Below are 25729 nucleotides of genomic sequence, written 5' to 3'. Positions count from 1 at the left end.
AGCTATCGCTTCTTGAGTGCTTACGGCGTACTGGGTATAATTCTAAATGCTCCATATATATTAGCCCATTTAATCATCACAATAGGTAGAATTTTCATCCCCATTATAAAGATAAAGACACCAAAGCACAAGCGGGTTAAGACATTTTCCCAAGGTCATCAGCTAGTGATGGACAGGGCAAGGATTCCAACCTTGCCCAGTCCATCAAGGTCCCAGAGTTTATGTTAATATATCTGTCCTAAGGGGAAACAGTGGAAACAGTGTCAGACTTTATTTTGGGGGGCTCCAAAATCACTGCAGATGGTGACTGCAGCCATGAAAGTAAAAGACGCTAACTCCTTGGAAGGAAAGTTATGACCAACCTAGATAGAATATTGAAAAGCAGAGACATTACTTTGCCAACAAAGGTCCGTCTAGTTAAGGCTATGGTTTTTCCATTGGTCATGTATGGATGTGAGATTTGGACTGTGAAGAAGGCTGAGCGCCAAAGAGTTGATGCTTTTGAACTGTGGTGTTGGAGAAGACTCTTGAGAGTCCCTTGGACTGCAAGGAGAGCCAACTGGTCCATTCTGAAGGAGATCGGCCCTGGGATTTCTTTGGAAGGAATGATGCTAAAGCTGAAACTCCAGTACTTTGGCCACCTCATGCGAAGAGTTGACTCATTGGAAAAGACCCTGATGCTGGGAGGGATTGGGGGCAGGAGGAGAAGGGGATGACAGAGGATGAGATGGCTGGATGGCATCACTGACTTAATGGATATGAGTCTGAGTGAACTCCGGGAGTTGGTGATGGACGGGGAGGCCTGGCGTGCTGCGATTCATGGGGTCTCGAAGAGTCGGACAGGACTGAGCGACTCAACTGAACTGAACTGAAGGTCTCACCATAGCTTAGGCAGAATGATCAAGGCACGAGAAGGTTCCTGGCCTAAAGGAGGCTCAATGAATTACTCCGTTTCCCTGACCAACCGCAAATGTGAAGTCAGGGAGGCCTGGCCTGAGAGAGGCCTATGGGACCAGCCCCATGAGTGACACTAGTGAAAACCGCGTGGGAGGGACACACACAGATTTGTCTCGTGAAATTGGTTGCAAATGCCATGAGCCCCTGGGGCAGGGCCAAGTGAGATTGGTTTTGCTCTCAACACCCGCGCAGCAGAGATTGGCCAGCTGCCGACCTGCAAGTCCGTGACAAGTGAAATTCACAAAGCGAACAGATTTCAACTGAAATCTGGAGGAAAAAGGATATTTGACCAGGATATGCCTACTGAATCCCTGAATAAGGGTTCACTGGGTGTACACTGTATACAAAAGGGAATTAGGATTACATTGGAGAGGATCTGGATTTGGATGAAATTGAATGCCAAGAAGAATTAGAGTCTGGGCCAAGAATGACTTCTTCACATGAGTTTTCCCACTTATTGTCTGGATTCATGCAGCCCTATACTTTGGTGCAGAGCTGTGTTTAAGCATTAAAACGCTTTGTATCTCAGATAGGCTCTGAGTGTGTAATTAAAAGGATCCCTTCATTAGCAGAACTACGTGACGCAAGCTCAAGTTGGCCTTTTCTGCTAATTTTGGAGGTGGTAAAACAGAGGCTAATACAACCACTAATTACAACCGTGACACAGTGCCTTGCTGTCGCTTCCAGGAAATCTTTGTTCTCCCCAAACATAGACAGGATCTTCCCAGTCACTGGGAGAGGAGAAGTAGGAGAAAGATTCATTCCAGCAACCAGAAGGAGGGGTGTGGCAGTGCAGGGGTTAAAAATATGACCTCGGGAGTTAGGCTGCTGGGTTGCAGTCCCAGCTTCATCCCTTAATCAGCTGACTCGACCTCTCAAAGCTTCAGCATCCTTAGATGTTGACTGGGGCCGAATAGCATGGTCGTGGGTACTCACTGAAAGGATGACTATATTCACTGACAGCTGTTTTGAACACCTACTGTGTGTCAGGAACTGCGTGGGGGCTACAGTCATAAACTGTAGGTGTCAGCCTCCTGGGCTTTTAGTCTGGGGTGAGAGAAACGGGCATCAAAGAGACGGTTGCACAAATAACCATGTAGGTGTAATTGTGATAATGACTCGGAAGAAAAAACAATGGTGATGATGATGATAACGATGATGATGGACAAAGCCTGTAAGTCCTATGTAAAGGCATGGTTCATTTAACTCTGGAAGTTATGGGAAGCTTTTTGAAAAGGGTGACCTGGAATCTCAGATTTGAAGGATGAGTGTTTCTCATGTGGATAATTTGGGGAAAAGCCTTTACAAAAATAGGGAGGGATGCCCCAGGTGGTGCTAGTGGTAAAGAACCCAGCCTGCCAATGCAGGAGAGGTAAGAGAGGCAGGTTCAGTCCCTGGATTGGGAAGATCCCCTGGAGGAAGGCATGGCCACCCACTCCAGTATTTTTGCCTGGAGAATCCCCTGGACAGAGAAGCCTGGAGGGCTATGGTCTATAGGGTTGCAAAGAGTCGGACATGACTGAGCAACTTAGCACGCATGGATGTGGAATTTGGATGATGAGGCAGGCGAAGCAGGCAGTGATCAGACCCACAAGACCTGGAGCTCTCTGGCCGGGAGTAAGGGCCTGCCCAGAGCGCTTAGGCAGCTCGTGTGGGCCAGGCTTTGTCATCTGAAAACTGTTCCTCCGGGATCCAGTGGAAAGCTAAGCACAAGTCCAGTCATTCACAAAGACAGCGGCCAACTATTTAGTGGGTTTAAAGAGGAATTCTGCAGCCCTTGGGGCAAAATGATTCTTCTCCGTTCCTGCCAGTGTGGTCCGGCAAGTCTAAAGCTTCTCATTCAGAATCAGAGTTTGGGCCACTCTGGTGTTTTAGTTTAACAGTGGTGTAGGGTTGTTGGGTTTCTTTTTTCCCCTTCTCTTTCTTCTTTTTTCAAGGTTCTGAGCAGGAAGTCAGGAGAACTGGGCCTGCCTTTGCTACCACCTTTCACTTGATGCCACCCCTCAAGCAAAGGACTTTGCCTGGACTTTCCAATATTATTTCAAAAGGAAACTGAGATGAGTGGATCACTAGGGCCGCTTCTACTCTTCGTTTAACTTTTGCTCTATGTGGGGCGCAGCGAACATTTCTGTGTTCATGATTCTGTGACAACGGTCATTGAGAGCCAGGCTATCAGATGAAGGGCCGTCACCCAGCGAGGCCCGAGAAAATGAGACTCACTTATGTAGGAGGGATGTATTTAGGTTCAGACAGAGGGCAGGTGCAATTGGACCGCAGGCCGCCTGCAGCAAGATCCCCCAGACGGCCTCTGGGCAGTCCGAGGAACACGAGGACAGGCCGGTGTCTAGTTACATGGGTTGGGAGTGGGGCAGAATGTCCAAAAGTGGTTAAAGAAATGCTCGATCCCCCTGTATTCCGGGAGGTATGTGTGGACTTCTCCCACTGAGGCTGGGGACTCGGCAGTGAGCCTCTCCAGATGATGACACATGGGAGATAAAGAGGCTGGTGATTATAATCAAAGTGGCATGTATCCATTTTCTCTATAATTACATTAGTCCTATAGGTTAGGTGGCTTCCAAGGTGGCACTAGTGGTAAAGAACCCGCCTGCCAATGCAGGAGGCATAAGAGATGCGGGTTTGATCCCTGGGTTAGAAAGATTCCCCTGGAGGAGGGCATGGCAACCCACTCCAGTATCCTTGCCTGGAGAATCCCATGGACAGAGGAGCCTGGCGGGCTACAGTCCTTGGGGTCACAAAGAGTCTGACACTACCTAAGCGACTCAGCTCGCACGCACGCATAAGTTAGGTGCCGCTTTTAAGTACTATTATTTTTCCCATTTTATATAAGAGGATACTGAAGCTTTGTGGTTATATGACCTGCTTAAAATGATGGAACTGGGATTCCAACGATGCCTAAGACTATCCCCAGAGCCCGCACCCTGATTCCCCAGACCCGTGCCCATGGGGCAGAGCTGCCTGGCAGCATCTCCCCAACTCCTTGGCCTGAGTGACCGTGCATTTCACTGACGCTCACTGCCCATGCCCAAGACAAAGAAAGCCAGAGGAACCGGGGCGAAGACACCTGCTCTGGGCAGAGGGGCAGAGCAGAGAGAGCCCTGTTGGAAAAGAATCAGATTGGGGGCGGGGTGGTCCCTGCAAAATGAGCTGTCAGTTCCTCTATCTGCAAAATGAGGGGGCTGGGCCCGGTGACCCTAAAGGCACTTCCAGCTTGGAAACAGCCCAAGTTCTGGGTCTGTGGGAAAGGGGGGATTAGACTGAATCTACTTGTCTGTTCTTTTGTTAATTCATTGCCTGGCCCGACAGGAGGATGCTCCTGCAGCACCCCAGCCTGGTGCCTCAGAGAATTCATCCCAAGCAGGGAAGAGGACCTAGTCCGCTGCTGTTGCCGCTGGGGGCCTCTGTTCATTCACACACACAACGAAGCAGCGCATCAGTGACTTGTGTGGGCCTGTGACTGTGAAACAGGGCTTGATTTGTTGGACAGTCAGAACAGCCCCATTCTGATAGACGCTGGTTGTCACATATACTGCGGTCAGTTACAAGCAGACAGACCCACCCACCTACCCACTCTGCTGCAGCAGAATCATCTGGAGGTCTAATCATCTGTGCGTTTGATTCTGAAGAATGCAACAAGTTTGAACTAGGCTTAGACTAAGTGCCCCCTGCCACCCACCCAGTCACTCTCCCTCGTAAGTAAGTGACCTCCATTGTAAGGGAGGAGAAAATGAGATTTCATCAGTACACTGAGTTGTAACATGATGGAGTGGAAATGGCCTGGGCTTTGAACTCAAGCAGATCCTTATTCAAATATCACTCGGCCATTTAACAGCTGAGTGACCTTTGAAAAGTAGCCTAATCTCTCTGAAGCTCATTTCTCAACAGCAAAATGGAGCCACTTATTATTATACCTAATTCATAAGGATGATTGCCAGGGTCAAATGAGATGTTACAAATAACCCACCTGACTCTCAGGTACTCAGTGCCTGATAACTGCCTGTGTATGGAAGCAGCATAGCGCAGTAGTTAGAAACAAGGACATTGGCACCTGCCTGCCTGGGTCTGTATCTGGGGTTTGTAACGTATTAGTTTCTCTCTTTGTGCCTTGGTTTCTGCATCTGTAAAATGGGAATAACAATACCTTCTGCACAGGATTTTATCGAGATTAAATGATTTAGAATGGCAGTCCCTGGCACATAACCGGTATCATTACCATTGTGTTTTGGTGTTGATGTTACAATGTGCTATGGAGGAAAGTGATTGGGGGGTTCAAAAGTGGCCAGATGAGCATTCTGAGGAATGTTGCATAAAGGGAAGCCAGTGGGAACAGACCCAGCATGGATCTAGGTCTTACAGGGACTGGAACATCAGCCAGATCTCTCATTAAGTCCCTCTCCTCATCAGTCTGAAACACATGCCTCACCCATCTATCGCCTTCTCTTCAAATAGGATAGCATCACCATCAAGCAAATTGAGCCTCTGTGATGGAAGAGATTTATCAAATGACAGAGCCAGGCTGCATGGTAGTTATGTTTATTTTTAGTAACTTCAGCCTCCAACTCTTTAAATTAGCTGCCAGGCTAATTTAAGGGATTTCTCTGATGCATGGTTGGCAGTTTCTCCTGGAATGCCAATGTGCATTTGAAACCCCCAAGAGGCTGAGGGGACACAACTTGGCCGAGCGGTGGGGAAAGGAACCTGCCGACCTCCTTTTGCCAGCCCAGCCTCGTTGCCCACCAGGTTCTCCTGCCAAGCCACAGGATTGCCCGGGAACATGATCCAGGGCCTTCCCTCCCTTTCTGTCCCCTGTGATCAAACACCAAATCCATCTTCTTGCACCTAGACCAGTGATTCTTAGATTTCACTCCTCATTACACTCACCCACAGGGTTTGCTGAGACAGTTTCTGAGGCCATAGGTCTGGGGCGGGGGCAAGCATGTGCATTTCTAACAAGGTCTTAGGTGATGCCGGTGCTGCTGGTCCGGGGACCATGCTTTCAGAATCACTGACCCTGAATGTTCTGATGGCTTCCTTACATCATCAACCCCCTGCCCCCTCGATTCAGCATACATACCTCTGGCAGACTGATTCCTCTTCTCTGAACTTCTGATTTTGCCACTCTTCTCCCCCAAATCCACCACAACCTTGTCATCTCCTACACTGCCAAGTCCAAGCTTGATAGTCTTAACATGTGAGATCCTATAAAGACCTGCTTGCTTTCATGTATATGACTCAGTTCAGTTCAGTTCAGTCGCTCAGTTGTGTCTGATTCTTTGCAACCCCATGAATCGCAGCACTCCAGGCCTCCCTGTCCATCACCAACTCCCGGCGTTTACCCAAATTCATGTCCATCGAGTCGGTGATGTCATCCAACCATCTCATCCTCTGTCGTCCCCTTCTCCTCCTGCCCCCAATCCCTCCCAGCATCAGGGTCTTTTCCAATGAGTCAACTCTTCACATCAGGTGGCCAAAGTATTGGAGTTTCAGCTTTAGCATCAGTCCTTCCAAACAACACCCATGATTGATCTCCTTTAGAATGGACTGGTTGGATCTCCTTGCAGTCCAAGGGACTCTCAAGAGTCTTCTCCAACACCACAGTTCAAAAGTATCAATTCTTTGGCGCTCAGCTTTCTTCACAGTCCAACTCTCACATCCATACATGACCACTGGAAAAACCATAGCCTTGACTAGATGGACCTTTGTTGGCAAAGTAGTATCTCTGCTTTTTAATAGGTATATGACTAAGACCCCTAAACTGACCTCCTTCCATATGTTCCGGGTCCCATCTCTGGATGCTCACCTAGCCACTCTCACCTGGCTCAGACATTGTTTGTGGATGGGTCTAGTCTTCCCACTCTGGGTCACATGCTTCTGGGTAGCAAGGTGGACTGTGTCAACCTTACCTGTGTAACCCAGGCCAATGGGACAGACAAGAGCTAGGGAAGTGGTTCATAAATGAATAAATGATTGAAGAGATGCTTCACTAAAAAAAAAAAAGGGAATTATTTCTCTGAGAGCACTCAAGCATCTTCTGTGAAACTAGCTCTTTCATTATTTACCTTCCTATTTTGTTAATTTACAAGAAAAAAATATATATATATTGTTTAAACATCAGAAGAAAAGCCTTTCAGTTCAGTTCAGTTCAGTCCCTCAGTCGTGTCCGACTCTTTGCGACCCCATGAATCGCAGCACGCCAAGCCTACCTGTCCATCACCAACGCCCGGAGTTCACTCAGACTCACGTCCATCCAGTCAGTGATGCCATCCGGCCATCTCATCCTCTGTCGTCCCCTTCTCCTCCTGCCCCCAATCCCTCCCAGCATCAGAGTCTTTTCCAAGAGTCAACTCTTTGAATGAGGTGGCCAAAGGACTGGAGTTTCAGCTTTAGCATCATTCCTTCCAAGGAAATCCCAGGGCTGAAAAGCCTCTTGATGAAGGTGAAAGAGGAGAGTGAAAAAGTTGGCTTAAAACTCAACATTCAGAAAACGAAGATCATGGCATCTGGTCCCATCACTTCATGGGAAATAGATGGGGAAACAGTGGAAACAGTGGCAGAGTTTATTTTTGGGGGCTCCAAAATCATTGCAGATGGTGATTGCAGCCATGAAATGAAAAGACGCTTACTCCTTGGAATAAAAGTTATGACCAACCTAGATAGCATATTGAAAAGCAGAGACGTTACTTTGCCAACAAAGAAAAGTCTTTGGTTTGATTTAAATCAAATTATCACAAGAGTTATGTAGTGAGCAAAGCCTCAGGTGTGTACTGAGATAGTCCTGAGTACAAAATCTTTTTTTTTTCCCAAAGAGTTCTGTTTATGTATTTGGCCACACTGCACGGCCTGTGAGATCTTAATTCCCCAACCAGGGATTGAACCAACACACCCTGCATTGGAAGGCAGAGTCTTATCCACTGGATTTTGGGGGAAGTCCTTGAGGACAAATTCTGATTCCCCTATTGATTTATGGAATTGGGCAAGACTGGGCAGTATCGAGTTTCTTTGGGCCTCAGGTTCCTAATCTGTAAAATGGGGCTAATTTCTACCTACCTTGCAGAATTGTCTTGAGAAACCAATGAAATCAATATATCAAGTAAGCTGCTTGACATCGAGTGTGTACAGTGTGTTCAGTCGCTCAATCATGTCCAACTTTGCAATCCTGTGCACTGTAGCCCGCCAGGCTCCTCTGTCCATGGAATTTCCTAGGGAAGATACTGGAGTGGGTTGCCATTTCCTCCTCCAGGGTATCTTCCCAACCCAGGGACTGAACCCGCGTCTCTTGCATTGGCAGGCAGATTCTTTACCACTAGCGCCACCTGGGAAGCCCCAGGTGTGGGTCTCCGATAAATACTAGTGATTTTCTTTTCAGACAGAATGGTGGTAGGGGGTTTTTCACAGGAGTTTTAATAAAGCAAAACTCCATTTTATTTGAAAAACCATAATAGATAAAACATTACAGGATTCTTTCCCCTATTTTAGTGAATCAAAGATACACCAAATTCAATTGTTTTTAAATGCCCCAAAGGACTAGTAAGCTTGATTTATATTTTCTTTACCAGTCACTTCTATTTCATAAGTCTGACTTTTCCATTAAAATGCTATTAACTAAAAACAGGATTTTACAGTACTTGTGATACCTTGGATCTCCATGTGATAATTGGAATTATCTGGAGCAAAATACCATTTCTCTGTGTTTTAGTTCTTCTTCTGTATCAGTTGTATCTTTACTGCCTTCTTCCAGTTGAGTAAAACCCTTTCCGCCTGAATTTGTGGTTTCAAGTTCATGAAAATATCTGTGGCTTTGAGGGCCCTTTTCATCTTGAGGTTATTAATTGCAATTCAGGAAGGAAGGGCAATAGTAATCACCCAGTAAGTGCAGCAACCCTTGAAGGAAATGTGAGAGGCTGTCACGGAGAAAGCAGACTCCTTCTGGGCAGCTCTGGAGGTGGGATGGGAGGCAGGCTGCAGACACTGGAGGGAGACAGCCTCTGACATGCAGTCCGGGAAACCATCCCAGCCTGAGAGGTGCCCTGGAGGTGGTGGGGTCCCCCTCAGCAGGCAACCCAAGCTCCGGCCACCACCCCAGATGAATGATCTGGCAGTCAGATGACCTACCAGTGCTACTGTCCTGTCTACCTGGGACTCATTTTTTTTTCCTCTAAAATGACGTCGTTGTGAAAACGCTCTGGAACTAGATAGAGGTGGTGGTTTGCATAACATTGTGCCTTGTGTGCTTTAAAATAGTGAATCTGAGGACTTCCCTGGTAGTCCAGTGGTTAACATTCCATGCTTTCAAGGCATGGGGGCGCAGTTTTGATTCCTGGGTTGGGAAATAAGAGCTAGCATGTCTTGAGATAGAGCAAGAAAAATTTAAAAATAAAATGGTGAATTTTATGTTATGTGCGTTAGACCACAACAAAATAGATGACATCATTGGACAGAATGATCTCAAAGCTGTTTCTAGCTATAATGTATAATGTTTCTGGGAGGGATCACATGGCTTAGGGGACGTATGTCACCAGACTCTTATTGAGCAAAGACAAGCCATGTAGATAATATCTGACTGAGGGGGGAATGGCCAATTAAATTCTGGTTCAGACATAATATGGAATATTACATGGGCTTCCCAGGTGGTGCTAGTGGTAAAGAACCTGCCTGCCAATGCAAGAGACATAAGAGACTCAGGTTCCATCCCTGAGTTGGGAAGATCCCCTGGAGGAGGGCATGCCAACCCACTCCAGTATTCTTGCCTGGAGAATCCCCGTGGACAGAGGAGCCTGGTGGGCTATAGTTCATGGGGTCCCACAGAGTCAGACATGACTGAAGCAACTTAGCACATGCCTATGTCCATAAGAGGTTATGCTCATGAAAACACGCTTAAGGCCACAGGAAAACATGATATAATGGTAAAGTGTAAGAAAAAGGATTTAAACTACCCATGGTGTGATCCTAACTTATAAATACAGATTAAAAAATTAAAACATTAGTGTTTATCCCTGAACTGTGGGATTGCAAATGATTCTGATTCCTTTTATCCCTTTATACAGTTTTCAACATGGCTACAAAGAGCATAATGATTATTATAATTTAAAAAAAAACTACTTAAAAACAAAAAAATAAATAACAGTCCTCTGGGTTTTTGTAACCCTCAGTGTGAACCAGGATGTGCTTTGGAAAAACAGGGCAGCAAAGTGGGAAGTGCCTGGTCAGGAGAACTGAAATGTAATTCCAGTTCAGCCAGGGCAAAGAGCCCCTTCACCCTACTGGGCCTCAGTTTCTCCATCTGGAACAGGGCTATAGAAACCACTTCGGACTGCACATGTTTCGAGAAGAGCAAATGAGATCGCCAAAGTGGGACAGTTCTGTTGATTGAAGAGTTCTCAGCCCGTTTTCTTTGTCATGGAGTGCATTCAAACCGTACATTTCCTTCAACAAAATCTCCTTTAACAAAAACTTAATGAGTGCTTATAAAGTCAGTGATTGCCACTTATCCAGGAATTTAAGAGCTCATTTCCGGTAACGCAGCTGCTTTTTGTTCATATCTTTCTTCTTGTAACCTTAATGTGAAAACATTTTATTTCATCTGAAGAGTAACCACCTGACTTTTATTTACAGTCTTAAATTCAAGGAGGTGATGATAAAAACCAGTTTAGCTGAAGGGAAATTGCACCCCCCACCCCCATCCCATCCCACTCCCCCCACCCCACCCCACCCCCGGGAGCGAGTGCTCTCTGGAGGAGTCAGGTCCCTCCCCTTTGTAGGAGGGTGCGTTTGTTTCCTTGAACCATCCACACCGTTGAACTTTAGAAGGGGTTTTGAGCTGCTCTGGTTCTGCCTGTCCTGGCTTTGAGACCCACTTTGAAGGAACCATAGCTTACAGACCCTTTATTCACACCAGGGGGTTCTCTTTCAGACTTGGGCTCCTTGAACCAGCATGAACAAAAGTCCATTTTGGCAGAGTAGTCAAGTACACTGTTTCTCTATCGAACTGCTTTCCTATTTAAACGAGCCTATGGGGTAGATACAAAGCATCATGAGCTTGATATTTTATTTGACGCTTACCTTGCTATTAAAGGTGGCTCAGATGGTAAAGAATCTGCCTCCAGTGCAGGAGATCGGGGTTCAATCCCTGGGTCAGGAAGATCCCCTGGACAATGGAATGGCAACCCACTCCAGTATTCTTGCCTGGAGAATTCCATGGACAGAAGAGCCTGGCGGGCTAGAGTCCATGGAATCGCAAAGGGTCGGACACGACTGAGTGACTAACACTTTCACTTGCTATTGAAAGCACACTTTCCCAATGCAATGAATTCAGTGAAACATTTCCCAAGCACCTAATACGTATCAAGTCCTATAGAAATAGGGTTGAATAAGATGTGGTCCTTTGCCTTCAATGAGCTCACAAAATAGCAAGAGGGATTGGCACGTAAGCAAATACAGTGCATGTGACTCGAGAAATGCAGACGTCCAAGGGACCCGGAGTGGACCTGAAAGACGATCTTCAGTGTGGTCAAGGGAACAGACGAGCTGGTTCCGAAAGTGCAGCAGAAATGTGCCAGGCAGCCAGGGCCGAGGAAGACTTCAAAGGCTGAGTCAGAAAGCAGGTACGAAGATACTAAGATAGCCTGACTTGGTGACTGATGGCATGCTTGGAAGTGGGAGCTCTGAGAACGAGGCCATTTAATAAAGAAGAGTAGAAAATGGCCTTGGTATTGATCTCAGTGCCGTGGGATGCGGCTCTTTTTTTCCTGGATCTCTTAGCCAGTTGGACAGTATTTATTGGCTGTGTACACCATGCTCAGGGTGTTACTGAGTCCAAGCTCATACTGCTCACCACATGACAGGCCAATAAATAGAGAGACAGGTTGTTGGGGCAAGGAATAGTGACTTTATTCAAAAGATCAGCAGACCGAGAAGATGGTGGACCGGCATCACAAAGAGCCATCTTCCCTGAGTTAGAATTCAGGCTTCCTTTAATACTAAAAGGGGAATGGCTAAAGTCCTGGTTCCAGTCAGACCCCAGAGGGGGTGTGTTAACTTCTTCCTTCCTGCAGCCATTCAGAGGTGGGCCTAGTCAGAAGGTTTCCTGTGAACTAAATAAAGGTATTTTAGCTTGACACTCATTCCATGGGAGACAGCCTTCCCAGAGACGGACGGTTATGTGTCATTTAAGCTTATCGGCAACATCCCTTTAGTGATGGTCTTGCAGCAAAAACAATAGAACACAAAGGCTAAATTAAAAGTAACAGATGCAATATGGAGTCAGATTTGTTCTTCCCCATTACAAGGGTTCTGTCTCTGGGATGGACACACAGGTGGAAAGGGTTATGCCTCCCCCACCCTCACCCCATCAGCTATGGGCAGGACAGGAGACAAGGAAAGAAGCGGAGCTGCAGGTGCAGATTGGGCACTGCCTGTGGAAGGGAACTGGGTGTCCAGCAAGCGCGAGTTTTTGCCTCCAGGCCAGGCCAGAGGGCAGCAGGCTGGGGCGGCGGCAGCTGTCAAGGCCTTGAAAGGTACAGCATGTCCAGGGGGCAGCAGGCTGGGGCGGTGGCAGCTGTCAAGGCCTTGAAAGGTACAGCATGTCCAGGGCAGTAACAAGAAATGAGGAGGGCAGAGAGGAAACCAAGAAGGGGCTTGCATGCCAGAGGGAGGCTATGGACTTGATCACATGGGCGCTCAGGAACCTCAAAGATGACCAGTGTTAGAAGTGGGCATCCCGGCCAGGTCTGTTTTAGAAGGTGGCCTCGGATACCTTGTGGAGGATGGAGGCTGGAGGCCCTATTGCCAGAGTCCAGGAGAGGACAGACAAGGCCAGGGGAGTGGGGACAGTGGGCCGGGTTCCAGGAAACACTAGGGAGGCTGCGAAGGCAGAGCGAGAAGGAGGGGTTGATGTTTGTTCTGATGTTTCCCGCTTGAGTCACTGGCAGATGGTGGTGACCTTCCAGGAGACGGGGAATGCAGGTTTGGGGGGGAGGGGAAATAGCCGTGTCAGTGGGAGGTACCTGCGGGCCATCCTGGAAGGTAAACAGGTGATCATTGGGTCTACAGGTGAGAACATTCCAGCTGGAGGAGCATATCTGAGTGTGAGTGGCTGTGAACTTTCTTGACTCTCAGGAAAATTTCAGGATAAAATATCCAGACAGGAATCACAACACTCTAATCATTTCTTTCTTTCTTTTTTTTTTTTGTACTAGTTCCAAATAAGAAAATAGTTAAGCCAGAAAACGTAATTGTGCCTATTCCTAGAACTGGGTAACTGATGTATCTTTGCAAATTGTTCATTGAACTGTGCCTATGGCTTCCTGCCAGCCCTCAATGAGATTTTTATATTTCCTAATTATTCAATTACTACCCATAAGTAGGAATTTGAAACCATACCCAGACTCCTTCATAATTGAGTATTCTCTTGAATCATGAGTACAGGAAAGGAAGTTGTCCATATTGGGAAACTAAGATGGTAAAACAGGGGAAGTGTACATCTCTTGTCCCGTGACTCTGTCTTGGGCCCAACTTCTCGCCATGTGAGCTTGGGCAGGTCACTTTTATTTTTTAACTTTTTAAAAAATTTTATTTTTTTTTAATTGAAAGATAATTACAATATTGGGTTGGTTTCTGCCATACATCAACATGAATTAGGTATCATATATATACCATAGGTATATACAGGTATGACTCTTTGGGCAGGTCGCTTCTTTGAGGTCAATTCTCTGGTTTATACATTAAGAATAGTAATAATAGGGACTTCCCTGGTGGTCCATTGGCTAAGACTTTGGGCTCCCAGTGCAGGGGGCCCAGGTTCGATCTCTGGTCTGCAACTAAGACCCAGCACAGCCTAATTAATTAAAGAAAAGAATAATAATAATACTCCCCACCACCGCCTGCCATTGCTATAAATCTAAAGGAAAGGAGAATTTGCAAGAGAAAGTGTTCTGTGTGCAAACCCACTGTAAATGTTGGTTCTATTATTAACTCCTTGTGTTACAGGTCTCAGCTGCTGGGGAAGTCGTTAGCCTCAAAAGAAAATCCTCCTCACAGCGATCTGGCCAGCGCCTCACAGGGCAACGCCAACCCCGACGCCCACCTGCCCTCCATCTGCCTCAAGCAGGTGTTCCCCAAGTATGCAAAGCAGTTCAACTACCTGCGCCTGGTGGACAGGATGGCAAACCTGTTTATCCGCTTCCTGGGAATCAAGGGGACGATGAAGTTGGGACCAACAGGCTTCCGTACCTTCATCAGGTCAGTGAGACCAGCCCCCTCTGGCTGGGGTTCAGGCAGCCTGGAGACCAGCCTGACATCTGGCTGGCCCCTTCTCCCAGACTGGCCCTGGGAGAATCTGTGATGCCAGATTGGGCCCCACTGGGTTGGGATTGGCCCAGCAGCTGGCACTGGGCCTGGCATGTAGTACACTCTTGTTCGTTGAACGAATTAATGAATGCTACAGATGTGACAGCATTCACAACCTTGTGCTTGTGGTTAAAAAACAATTCCGGGCTACCTTGAGCAGGACCCTGAGACCAGAGATGAATAATCGCCCCTTGGACTCAGACAGATCTTGCGCTTCCTAAACTGGGTGAAGTTCTCCCAGGGGTGCATGGCTGAGTGCTGAGCGTTTATGAAGCCACAGCAGAGAAGCAAGGCCTATCTTTCCAAAGTGTCATTTTCAGGAGAGAAAAGTTAAATAATTCAGTTGATAAATAATTTAATACATTTGTTCTAGCATAAAAATAATGTGGTTATATTATGAAGTATAATACAAAATTTGCATGAAGAACAAGACAAAGAAACTGTGCTTTTGCCACATCCTACAAAACAGGCCTAACCTCCTCAGATTATTCATTAACTTGCCTGTACCCTCTAGGGCACTTTGAGGGCAGTACAGGAGCACTTATTAGCTGTGTGACTTTGGGTAAGTTAATGATGGTCTCTGAACCTCGATGGTCCTAGAAAATGGGGATGAAGCTACCAGTGCCCTAGGATTGTATGTTATACACCTCAGAGAAAGTGTCTGCTAGAGCTCAACGCTGCTGTTGTTTCCCTCATCATTGGTTTTAATATTTCTATCTAGTAACTCAAAGTCACCCTCTTCATAGTTTTATTCATGAAGGCAAATAATTAGACCGCTTTGCCGTGTGCTTTTCTCTGAACGAATTTTATAAATTCTAACTCTAGCCCCCTGATACTCCTGATAGGATAGCATGCAGAAGCATCGGCAGGAATTTTTGCCGTCTCAATAAACCTGAAGTCATCCTCACACAGTGATTCTGAGAAGGGCTTTGTGTTAGTTTCAGGTGGGAAGAAAGCCCAGTGGAAAGAACACAGGCTTGGGGGGTTGGCTTCAGAGCCAAGCACATTACTTAATAGCTGTGCGGCTTTGAGCAAATCCCTTGTCTTCTCTGAGTCTCCGTTCCCTCATCTGTAAAATGGTAATCATCTCTCCTGCCTCGCAGGGTTGTGATGAGGTTGGGATGGATGTATTAGATCATAAAGGATCTGGCCCACTGCCTGGTTTACAGGAGCTGTTTGTGAAATGGGAGTCTTGTGGTTATTATTTCCAAGAGGCAGAGGGAATTTTCAAGAAAGTCAACAGGCCTGTACTGTTATTTCCCTGAGAAAACTACCTGACGTGATACTCTCTGACTCATTTGGGAACTACATTTGACTTGTAGGAATGGATACCCATCTACAGGTGGTTTAAATAGTGAGTCTAATTTTCTCTCATGTAACAGGCAGCTTGGCAGTGGGGCTTCTAGGGCTGCTTAATGACTCTGAAATGTGATCAACTCCCCAATTTCTGTCTTTCTGCTTGCCCATCCTGAGCATGTGCTTCAAGCTTCCAAGTTGCCTTATGGTTACAAGATGGCTGCTCAAAATCCAGCCACTATGGTCACATTCCAGGCAGGAAAAAGGAAGAAGGAAGGAAGAGCGAAAGACATCAGTCAGATGCTTCCTTTTATTTCCTGGTGTCAATACAGTGCTATGAAGCTGTGAGAGAGCAGGGGAGATTTGAAAAGATGACAGACTACAGGAATCACATCTCAGTTGCCTGGGGGGATGGGTGGGGGGAGAGTGCAGGCAGGAAGGATAAACAAACCAGCCGGTGGGATTTACAAGGATGAGGAGGGCAGAACTGCGACACAAAGAAAGGTTGTTGGGGAACAGTATCACTAGAGTTTTTGGTTTTTCTAGAGAAGCCAGAAATACCGATTTTTATGTGAAATCTCAGTTCATATATATACAGAATGTCGGTGATTCAGAAAATTATTTGGGGTTCAACCAAAGCGTGACTGCCCATCAGGTGCACCGGTATGTGACCTGTGAGAGGCCGAGGTATATATTAAGAGGGCTGCTATGCTCATACACAATCTGGAAAAGGAGATTCTTGAAAAGATTTGAGAACCATTCTAGCAAAGAAGGTTCTTAAAAGGCAGTCAGACGGGAACTGGATGATATCAGGGATATTGCTAGAACTTGGGTCTCTGTGTGAGAGGCTTTATGATTCTTCCATCCCTTTGTTCTCTCTAATTAAGAGTGTTTGCACAAAAAACTCGAATACGTGATGTTAGCAACCAGCAGGTCCTGGGGCCATCTTTCCCAATCTGTGGCTGAGTGCCATTAGTGGGAGCTGTGGTGACTGTGACAGGTGACGATGTTTCCAGGGGGAGAAGAGGCAGCTGGAGCAGAGGGACCCAGACAGTGAGCCCCTCTCCCCTCCCTCAGCACTTCCCCCGGCACACGTCCCGGGTAATTAAGGATGAAGGAAGACACGAAGAACACATCTCACCACAGTCAATACATTTCTCCTTTAAAAATGTACTAAGACATCCCACAGCAACTTTGTCGTAAAAGGTGATCTTCTCTGCTTTCAGATTTGTATCTGAATATATTCCGTCTTGCCAGCTAAATTTGACAGCGAGCGTTTTCTCTTGCTAACAACTATTCTGTCTTTTCCACTTAGATTTAAATTTCACTTCATTATGAATTGATAATATTTGTGCCATATGTTAAATCAAACCAAGTGCCCTTCTCTGGAGCACCATGCTAGAGACATATTTGCTGGCTAGAGACCCTCCTCTCTGAGCTCCCACACAAACGGCAGAAGTTGAACTTGGCTTTCATCTGTCCTACCCACTCTTCCTCTCCAAGTTCCTGGAAGAGAACTGGAGGGAACGAACTAATAAACATTCCGATTGAATTTATTTCCAGTGACCATCTCTCATAATGTATTGCATAGATCAGCAGTTTTAGGAGTGAATTATGCTAATGCAAGTCTGGCCGTATTCTGTTTTTCTTTTCCGCCAAGAAATGAGAAATAATGAACTGTCGTCCTCTTGTCTAGAGTTAACTCTATCTAACCAGCTTGTCGTGTCATTTCCTCAGGAGGCACATAACAGTAGCAAGTATCACCGTGAATTAAGCACCTTTTATTTTTTTTAATTTCATGATAATTGCTGAGGTGTGGAGACATCTCTTTTTCTGAGAAATGGAAATGATCTGCTCCTTCAGTTTGACAGCTTTCTCTGAGGGAAATGCATTTTTGTTATTTTCCTCCCATCGGGTTCCTCATTTGCGGAGCTTTCTGTGTAATTCACTAAGAACACGTTTCCCAGACGTATCCTCCATCGGAATCTGACATCAGTTGGCACAGGCTGCGGTTTCCATTTCCGCAGCCTGAAGATGAAATGGTTCGCCAAAACCGGAGTTTATTTCTGGAAAATGGAGGCAGCTTCTCCATACCTCGAGCGTTCGCCTCGCGCCCGGCCGCTCTGCCTGGAGAACCCCCACCCCTCTCTGTGGTTTCTAATCCCAGGCACCTTCTAAATTAGAAAACTGCTTTCTCTTTTGCCTTTTTTTTTTCCTCCTTCCGCTGCCTTTTCTCGTAAGGAGATATTAATATGCTTCCTAATGTGTAGCTGTGTGTGTGTGTGTGGGGGGGGGGTTCTTCTCTGAGAGGCAGGAGGGTGTGTGAGAATGTTCTGGAACAGAAGTGTCAGGGGGCCCTGCCTCCCCCTCTGTCATTAACTCCTCAGTGACTTTGAAAATTTCCTCTGTTCCCGTGATGATCTCTTTCCAGTAATATCATGAGACGTTATGCTTGGGATATCAATAGCCCTTAAAAATAGATAAGTTATAAACCAAAGTGGCCTTTCCCAATCCCCACCAGCCAAGGTGTTTAGATAGTGTTTATTTTTTTCTTTTTTAAACAAATACTGATTATTTGTTAACTTTCACCTTACAGAAAGCTCTCCAGGAAAAAAAATAAGCGTCTTTTCTTTCACAGAGAAGGATGAACACAAAAGAAATTCTATAAATAGGATTTTACGGAGTGGAAAAAGTTGGTTTCTAAATTTCCCATGAGATGTCAGTAGTTGTTGAGAGGAAATGGGGATGATAATTTCAAATCTTTCTAATCTTAGACTCCTAATGAACTTGAACGATTGGTGATTCTCATCCTGTGCACCCGTGTTCTCCTGATTCTGGAAAGAAACGAAGAAACAAAAAAACCCCGAAATCCTTTCTGGAAACTGGCTCTGCATCATGAAGGAAGGCTGAAAGCCATCATGTGTGCCAGGCACTGAGCTAGTCCTTAAAATAACTTTGTATAGTGAGTCACAACATCGTCATACAAATAAGGAAATTCAGATGCAGGGTATCAATGACCTGCTCAAGGTCACATAGCAAAGTCAAGATTCAAACTCATGTGCATTTGATTCCAAAGCTCATTTTTACCATGTACATTTCTAGCCCATCCTTTCTTAGGAATCTTTCTGGCTCCTCATGTTACTGTATTTCCTGGACTTCTCCTCCACTGAAGAATTCATCCCACCCCTCATTAGTAATTTGAGGAACTGCCTCCCAGGGCCTAAGGGGAAATGGTTCAAATGATCAAGAGCTACCAAGGCCTCAGGTTTTTATCCCAGACTGTGAGATGACGTCTACCGTCCAAGAGCTTATCCAAGACTCATCTGGATCCAAGCTTTGTGTCACTTACTGGACCCAGAATACCACTTAACACATAGTAGACGCAAAATAAATTCTGTATTGAGAATGGATGGATGAAAAGTTCACTCCAAAGTCTTATCCCTTGAAGACATTCCCTGCTTGAGTCCATTTGTGACCGCGGGGACAAACCTAGGAAAACTTAGTGATCCTGGTTGTCTTACCCCATCCCCCAGCCTTATATCCCAAAATGTCCCAACAGGGCCTCTCTAGAGGCTCCAGCCTTTCTGGGCTTCTTGAGACTCTTTCTCTGGAATCTTGGTTCTTCCTGCAGCTCTGGGCTGGGCCACTTCGCCACTTCTTCCCAAAGTTCCCAAGTCCACAGCTCTATCCTCCAGGGGAGCCCTAGATGTGAATCCCAGCTGTGTGGTCTTGGGCAAGTCATGTCCCTTCTCTTGAGTCTCAGTTTACCCAGCATTGAAATGGGTCTAAGAACACCTCCCTCATAAAACGTTATAAAGCTCCAGAGAGCTAATGAGCAGGAAAGAGCCTGGCACACAGATGGTGCCCAAGAAAGTGCCTACAGAATCAGAACTCTCACAAACATTTCATGTCAACTGCAGCCAGCATGGATCCCTCCCTTTCCTGCCCCAGTCCAGATGTTATGATCAACTGTATTTCCAGGTATCACTAGGGAGAACAAGTTACCTTGGAAAGGGGATAGATGGAGAATCATCTTTGGTAAATTACAGCTCCTACTTAAGATTTGACACTTCTATTTTCTGCTTGTCAGGAAAAAAATAACTGTATACCAGTGGTCAGTCTTGTTTCCCTTTTTATACTCTATTAACCCACAGGGTAAGTCAGGCAGAGTGCCTGTCCTGTGGGAAACAGGTAGTCCAGAGAATACAGACATGATAATTAGAGAAAACCCATAGCTGCTTCTAATTAAGCTTGGGAAATGAACAGCGCGGGTTTTCAGAATACCTTGGGAGGGACTGGAGCGGGTCCCCAGCAGGACCCAATAGAGATAGCCATCTCAGTGACAGGTGACGTGAAAAGCTCTGCATCCACTGACATGTTGTTACTGGGGCTCAATAACTGCGCTGATGTGCTTTGAAGTCTGCCACGGTGACTTGTGATGGAAATACAGAGCGGAGCTCAGGAGGAAGCAGGATGTGAATTGATGGCCTGAGGAATACAGGCGGGGAAGAAAGGAGAGACGGGCCAGAGGGATGGAAAGAGGGAGGGAAGGCGAGAGGCCAGGAGGTTCCTGGCATATAAGGAGCACCAGCCTCATCTGGGCACCATGCTGGGCACCCACCCAGTCAAGCCAGGGGTGTGCATGGATTTGGAGAGGGTCCCCTGGAATGCCCAAGTCCTGCTTGCCAATCAACCCCTAGCCTCTCAGGTTCCTAAGGGAGCTATTCACGCAAGAGATGATGACAAATGGGAAACCAAAGAACCAGTTTATCATTAGCTGGGGCGACGGACGTGGACACGTTTGGAAGGTTGATAGCAGCATGGAATATGGTTCAGTCCAACAGACAGCTGGCTCCAGGGTGTAGCTTTCAGGATTCCCAGGGCAAATCCAGCTTGGGTGGGGATTCCCCTCCCAGCACGACCCGCTTCAAAAGGGTGGTGCCTCTGCACCAGCTGAGTTCTGCCTCCATTCTAACAGACCCCTCGTCCTCATACCCAGATGCTCTGACTGGTGAGCCCCGTTTCTCCAGAGTGGACAGGGCCCCTCACTGAAATGTCAGCCTCAGGTAGCCTCCGACAGGGCTGAGATGGTTCTAGCTTTGGCAGAGAAAGAGGGAAACTAGAGAGGGATGAGGAAGGAAATCAGCAGTTGTCATGGCCCCAACCAGGTGCCAGGCCCCAGGATGCACAACCTCATGTCGTCTTTACAGCAGCCGTGTGAGCGAGTGTTATCCTCTTCATTTAAGAGACCAGCCAATATAGGCACCAAAGCAATGGTCCACAGTCACACAGCTAGAAGAAGCCACAGGGCCAGGATTTTAACTCTGGTCTGTCTGATGCCCAAATCATGCTCTTTGCAGCGTGCCTGCCCACAGTGACTGTAATAAAGACTGCCTGGTTAACAGGTCAGGAGGCTGAGGCTTAAGAAGGGGAACTAGTTTAATCAGGGCTATTTGCTCCTAAGTGGCAGAGCCAGATTCAACTCAAGACTTGCCATCCTAAAGTCCCTCCTCTTCCCAGCCCTTTAGAGCCCTTATGAACACATTACAGGAACCTGTAAGGGCAGTGAACGGTTTGCTGCCAGTCACCCTTCGCTAGTTCCTGCTGCAGGGGTGGGGGTGGGGCAGCATCCAGGAGGGGAACAGAGCCCAAGCAAAGGCACGGAGGCCAGGCAGGACAGGTCAGCTCGGGTCTGGCAGTGACGTGTCCTCTCCCATCTTGGGCAGGAGCTGCAAGCTCAGCAGCAGCAGCCTGTCCATGGCGGCGGTGGACATCCTCTACATCGACATCACGAGGAGGTGGAACTCCATGACCATGGACCAGCGGGATTCAGGTACCTCATCACCAGCCTCCCTCATGTCCTGCGGGAGGACAGACAGGGATGGGCAGTACCTTTTCTCTTCCTTCTTCTTAAGGGTCAGGCTGGGGGAGGAGGATGATCATCTTATTGCTACCAAACCAGACTTGGGTGTGTTTGGCCATGCACAGTCAAGCCAAATCTACTGACTCAGGGTGGTGGTAAAGGAAAGTGCGGTGTTCACTGCAGGCCAAGTGAGGGGTCCAAGCAGCTCAAAAGGTTTGAACTCCCCACTGGTTTTCAGGGAAAGGTTTTTAAAGGCAGGGTGAGGGAGAGAGTGGCAGGGTCCATCCATGATCAGCTCGTGGACATTCTTCTGATTGGTTGGCTGTGACCTAATCAGGAGTCCACATCATCAACCTTCAGGTTCCAACCTGTCTGGGGTCTCTGTGCTTGTGGGTGGCATGCAGTTAACTTTTTCACCTGGTGGGGGTTTCAGTAAAACAGCTCAATGGATATGGCTCAGAATATTACCTATAGCCCTTCTGAGGAGGAACTAAAGGTCCTTGACTTTGTTTAATGGCTTCACGATGATTAGTTTGTCGTGCTTGACTGTTTTCCTTTGTTTCTGCATTTTCTCACTTCTCTGATTAAATTTACTCTTTGGAACTTAGGGGAAGACCTAGGCAACTAAAGTTTTTCTACAAACAAAAAGCAGACAGAGGATATAGGGTGGGGTGGGGGCCTGTCCTGGGAAGTCTTGGTTACGCCTCCCGCTCTAGACATGACTAAGGGGATTGGACTGAGTCTGAATTCAGAAGCACGGTTCTGACTTCTGCTACCAAGGCCGTTGTTGTTCAGTCGCTCAGTCGTATCCGACTCTTTGCGACCCCATGGACTGCAGCACACCAGGCTTCCCTGCCCTTCACCATCTCCTAGAGTTTGCTCAAACTCATGTCCTCAGAGTCATTGATGCCATCCAACCATCTCATCCTCAGTCAACCCCTTCTCCTCCTGCCTTCAATCTTTCCCAGCCTCAGAGTCTTTCCTAATGAGTTGGCTCTTCACATCAGGTGGTCAAAGTATTGTAACTTTAGCAAGGCTGTGCCCGCCCAAATTCTTAATTCCACCACTGGAATCCTTTGGCTAAAGCTTTGATTCCATTAATATTGGGAACGGTTACTTACTCGGTTGGTTGGTTCCTCGGTGCACAGTTCTTGGACATAAGCTGGGCCAGGCTGCTGATAGACTGGAGTGAACAGCACTTGGTTCTGACCCAGAAGGGAGGGGCTGTAGAGCTGGGAGGCAGATGAGAATGCAGCAGTAGGTAGGGTGCTGCATGCTAGGATGGAGGCAAGCACAGAGAGGCTATCAGGAAGCCCAGCAGAAGAGCTTCTTAGCAAGGGGGGGACCCAAGGAAGACTTCTTGTAGAAGGAGGAGTGGGATCAGCTGAGGGACAGAGTGGGACAGTCCCCTCCTGCAGGGGTGTTGCCCGGCCTAGGCAGAGACACAGGTAAAAGGCTCAGGTCACCCTAAGTAGCCTGGAGGGTCTGCAGCAAGGATGGAAGGGAAAAGGGGCAGAGATGGGGTTGCAGGCATTGTCGAGGCCTTGAAGGTCACACCAAAGAGCTTGATCTTAATGCCCTAGGAGCAGGGGTCCCCAGCCTCCGGGACCTACTGCCTGATGATCTGAGGTGGAGCTGATGTAATAATAACAGAAATAAAGTGCACCATAAATATTATGTCCTTGAATCATCCCGAAACCACCCCCCACTTCATCCATGGAAAAGTTGTCTTCCACGAAATCAGTCACAGGTACCAAAAACATTGGGGACCACTGCCCTAGAGGATGTGGGACCAGTGAAGGATTCGGTAAGAAGAATCCACCCTTTGGTGGATGAATTTCTGGTTTTTTTCCTCCCAGAGGATTTTTTCCTAAAAAGTCATAATAACCATACCTGACATTTGTACAGCTCATCACAAAATTACAGCAGGCTCTCATGCATATTCCCTCATTAAACGTCCCTGTGAACCAGTGCAGTATGTATTACCACTTGCATTTCACAGCCTAGTAACCTACAGCTCAGGTGATGGCAAGCCCACGGCTGCCTCCTTGCAAAAGGGACAAAATGCAGTGGGGGTGGTCTCAGGGAGCAGTTTTCTCCTGCAGTGGGGCGGCGAGGATGTGAAATCAGAGGGGTTTGGGGGCAGGTTGGAAGACCCAGACTAAAACTGATGATGCCACTTCATATGATGTAAGCTTGAGAAGTCATTTCACTTCGTCCTGTCCATTTCCTCCTCCGTAAACGGCTCCCGCATCACCTGCTCTCTGGGATGCCCTGTGTCAGAGGGTCTCAAGGCCTGTAGGCTCCACTTGGGGAGAACCCTGGGTGCTCCCTGCCAGTTCCTGCCCCACACCCCACGTCTGCCCTGGCCACAGCTCCCTGACCACAAGGACCAGCAGCCCTTCCCATGGGTAGTGGTGCTGGGGCATCATTTGCTAATTGGCTTCATGTTTGATAATGATGCTTCCTGCTGCAAGTCATTTCCCACATTCAGAGCATGCTGCCCAGCACTTGACGCATGCAGCACAGGCTGGACTCCTCCTGTGAGTAGATGTGATTCTCTCTTTCATACAGAGAAGGAGATTGAGGTTCAGAAGCATGGCCAGTGGGTAAGGCTTTAAGACCAAGCTGCCGTCATCCCCTTCTGGTTGCCTCCTCCTCCTGCTAATTGGTCCTGGAGTAAGAGGACCACCCAGCTCCCTACCACTTCCCTTTCTTAAATTCAAAAGCAAGACTCAGGGAACACTAACACCCACTGCCTGCTTCCATGGCATCTCCATCGTCGGAGTTCCCTCCCAGCCTTCCCCGGCAACCAGGACAGGCTGGAGATGGAGTGTCTTAGAAGCAGGCAGTTGAATTATCTCGAGGATGGACTGACAGTCAGGCCGCCAGCTTTCTGCTGACACCTTCAGAAAGTGAAGGAGTGTTTGCTCTGTGAGCTGAATGCAGGTCGTTATCACAGCAGCCTGTGGAGGGGGCCAGATGAGGGGGTGGGGTGGCAGTGGAATTATTAAATATTGAAATTGATCAGGAGTAGCAGCAGGAAGCTATTTATCATGTTTTATTGCTTCAAACTAGCATTACCATCTGGTCCATTGTTAATTCTGAGTAGCTTTTCATGTTTTGTTTGCCTCTCAAATTGTTCCCCGTAAGCGGAATCCACAGGGGCTGCCCACAATAACCGGCTCGGGTGAGGTTTTTCTGGGGTCTGCCGGGTCTCTCCGTCTGCTGACCGTGCTGAGGAGGTGGGGAAAAAATGCTTATTTTTAGAACATACTGATGCGCGAATCCGGGGCTGGGACCTTCGAGGTCCTTCCGCCCTGCCTCAGCCCCCAGATGTGTGGAACAACAATCCTTAGTAGGAACTGCAGTTTTGAGATCACCTCCGGTGTGCGAACATCAGCACTAATGCTCACACCACACCTTCGAGATGTGTAATCAGATCGTGGTTTACGGGTTTCCCCGGTGGTTCAGAAGGTAAAGCATCTGCCTGCAACGCAGGAGACCTGGGTTCAATCTCTCGGTCAGGAAGAGCTCCTAGAGAAGGAAATGGCAACCCACTCCAGTACTCTTGCCAGGAAAATTCCATAGATGGAGGAACCTGGTAGGCCACAGTCCCTGGGGTCACAAAGAGTCGGACATGACTGAGCGACTTCACTTTCAGTTTACAGAGGAGGGTCTTGAGGTTCCAAGAACAAAGGTGACTTGTCTGAAATGCCATAGACAGTGAGTTGCAGAAGCCAGATTGGAACTCAAGCCTTCTGCCTCCTGATCCCCAACCTTGGGCCCCACAGAATGGTGCTTGTTCATTGCAGTGATAGGGGAGAAGGTGGAGCCTGTGAGGCAGTAAGGGAAAGGTCAACTCACGGAGCCCATGGAAGACAGAACTGGAGTGGGAAGTGGTACCAGGTCCGTGCACTTGTCTCCCCTTCCTTCACCCTCAGAGCTTATACTCCTGTTTCCATCACTCCTGAAAGGAAATAACAGGGTCTGGAGGCAGGGTGTGGGGGAGCATATAGGCAGTGGGCTAGACAGTAAAGCCAGAGATGAGAAGCTGGTCTGTGCCCGTGGACTCAGGGCCACTGCCGTTTCAGCCGGTGCAGGCTGGGGCCCAGGTGCCCCCTAAGAAGCTCACTCTAGCATCTCCTTTTCTCAAGGAGAAGGGGCTTCTGAAGTCAGCCACGTTCTCAGAACCATGCAGGAAGCTACTGGATGTCCAAAGAAGACCACTGTGGTTGAGTGGTGCTTTTT

General features: G+C 47.5%; 1 protein-coding gene across 4 annotated transcripts in view; it reads left to right on the top strand.

Annotated features, from left to right (window-relative positions):
• Positions 1 to 25729, top strand: part of TTLL11 (tubulin tyrosine ligase like 11) — a 268751-nt gene that overhangs the window by 210805 nt on the left and 32217 nt on the right. For 3 of the 4 annotated variants that reach the window (XM_061433419.1, XM_061433418.1, XM_061433421.1), the window contains 2 exons: positions 13960 to 14211; positions 21342 to 21448. In XM_061433419.1, coding sequence (XP_061289403.1) covers positions 13960 to 14211; positions 21342 to 21448 — 359 coding nt within the window. The remainder of the gene's footprint in view (positions 1 to 13959; positions 14212 to 21341; positions 21449 to 25729) is intronic. The other variant, XM_061433420.1, reaches the window with a different exon arrangement.

The sequence above is a fragment of the Bos javanicus genome, chromosome 11 (assembly GCF_032452875.1).
Source record: "Bos javanicus breed banteng chromosome 11, ARS-OSU_banteng_1.0, whole genome shotgun sequence".
Taxonomy (NCBI): Eukaryota; Metazoa; Chordata; class Mammalia; order Artiodactyla; family Bovidae; genus Bos; species Bos javanicus.
This window is presented reverse-complemented; position numbering and strand designations above follow the sequence as displayed.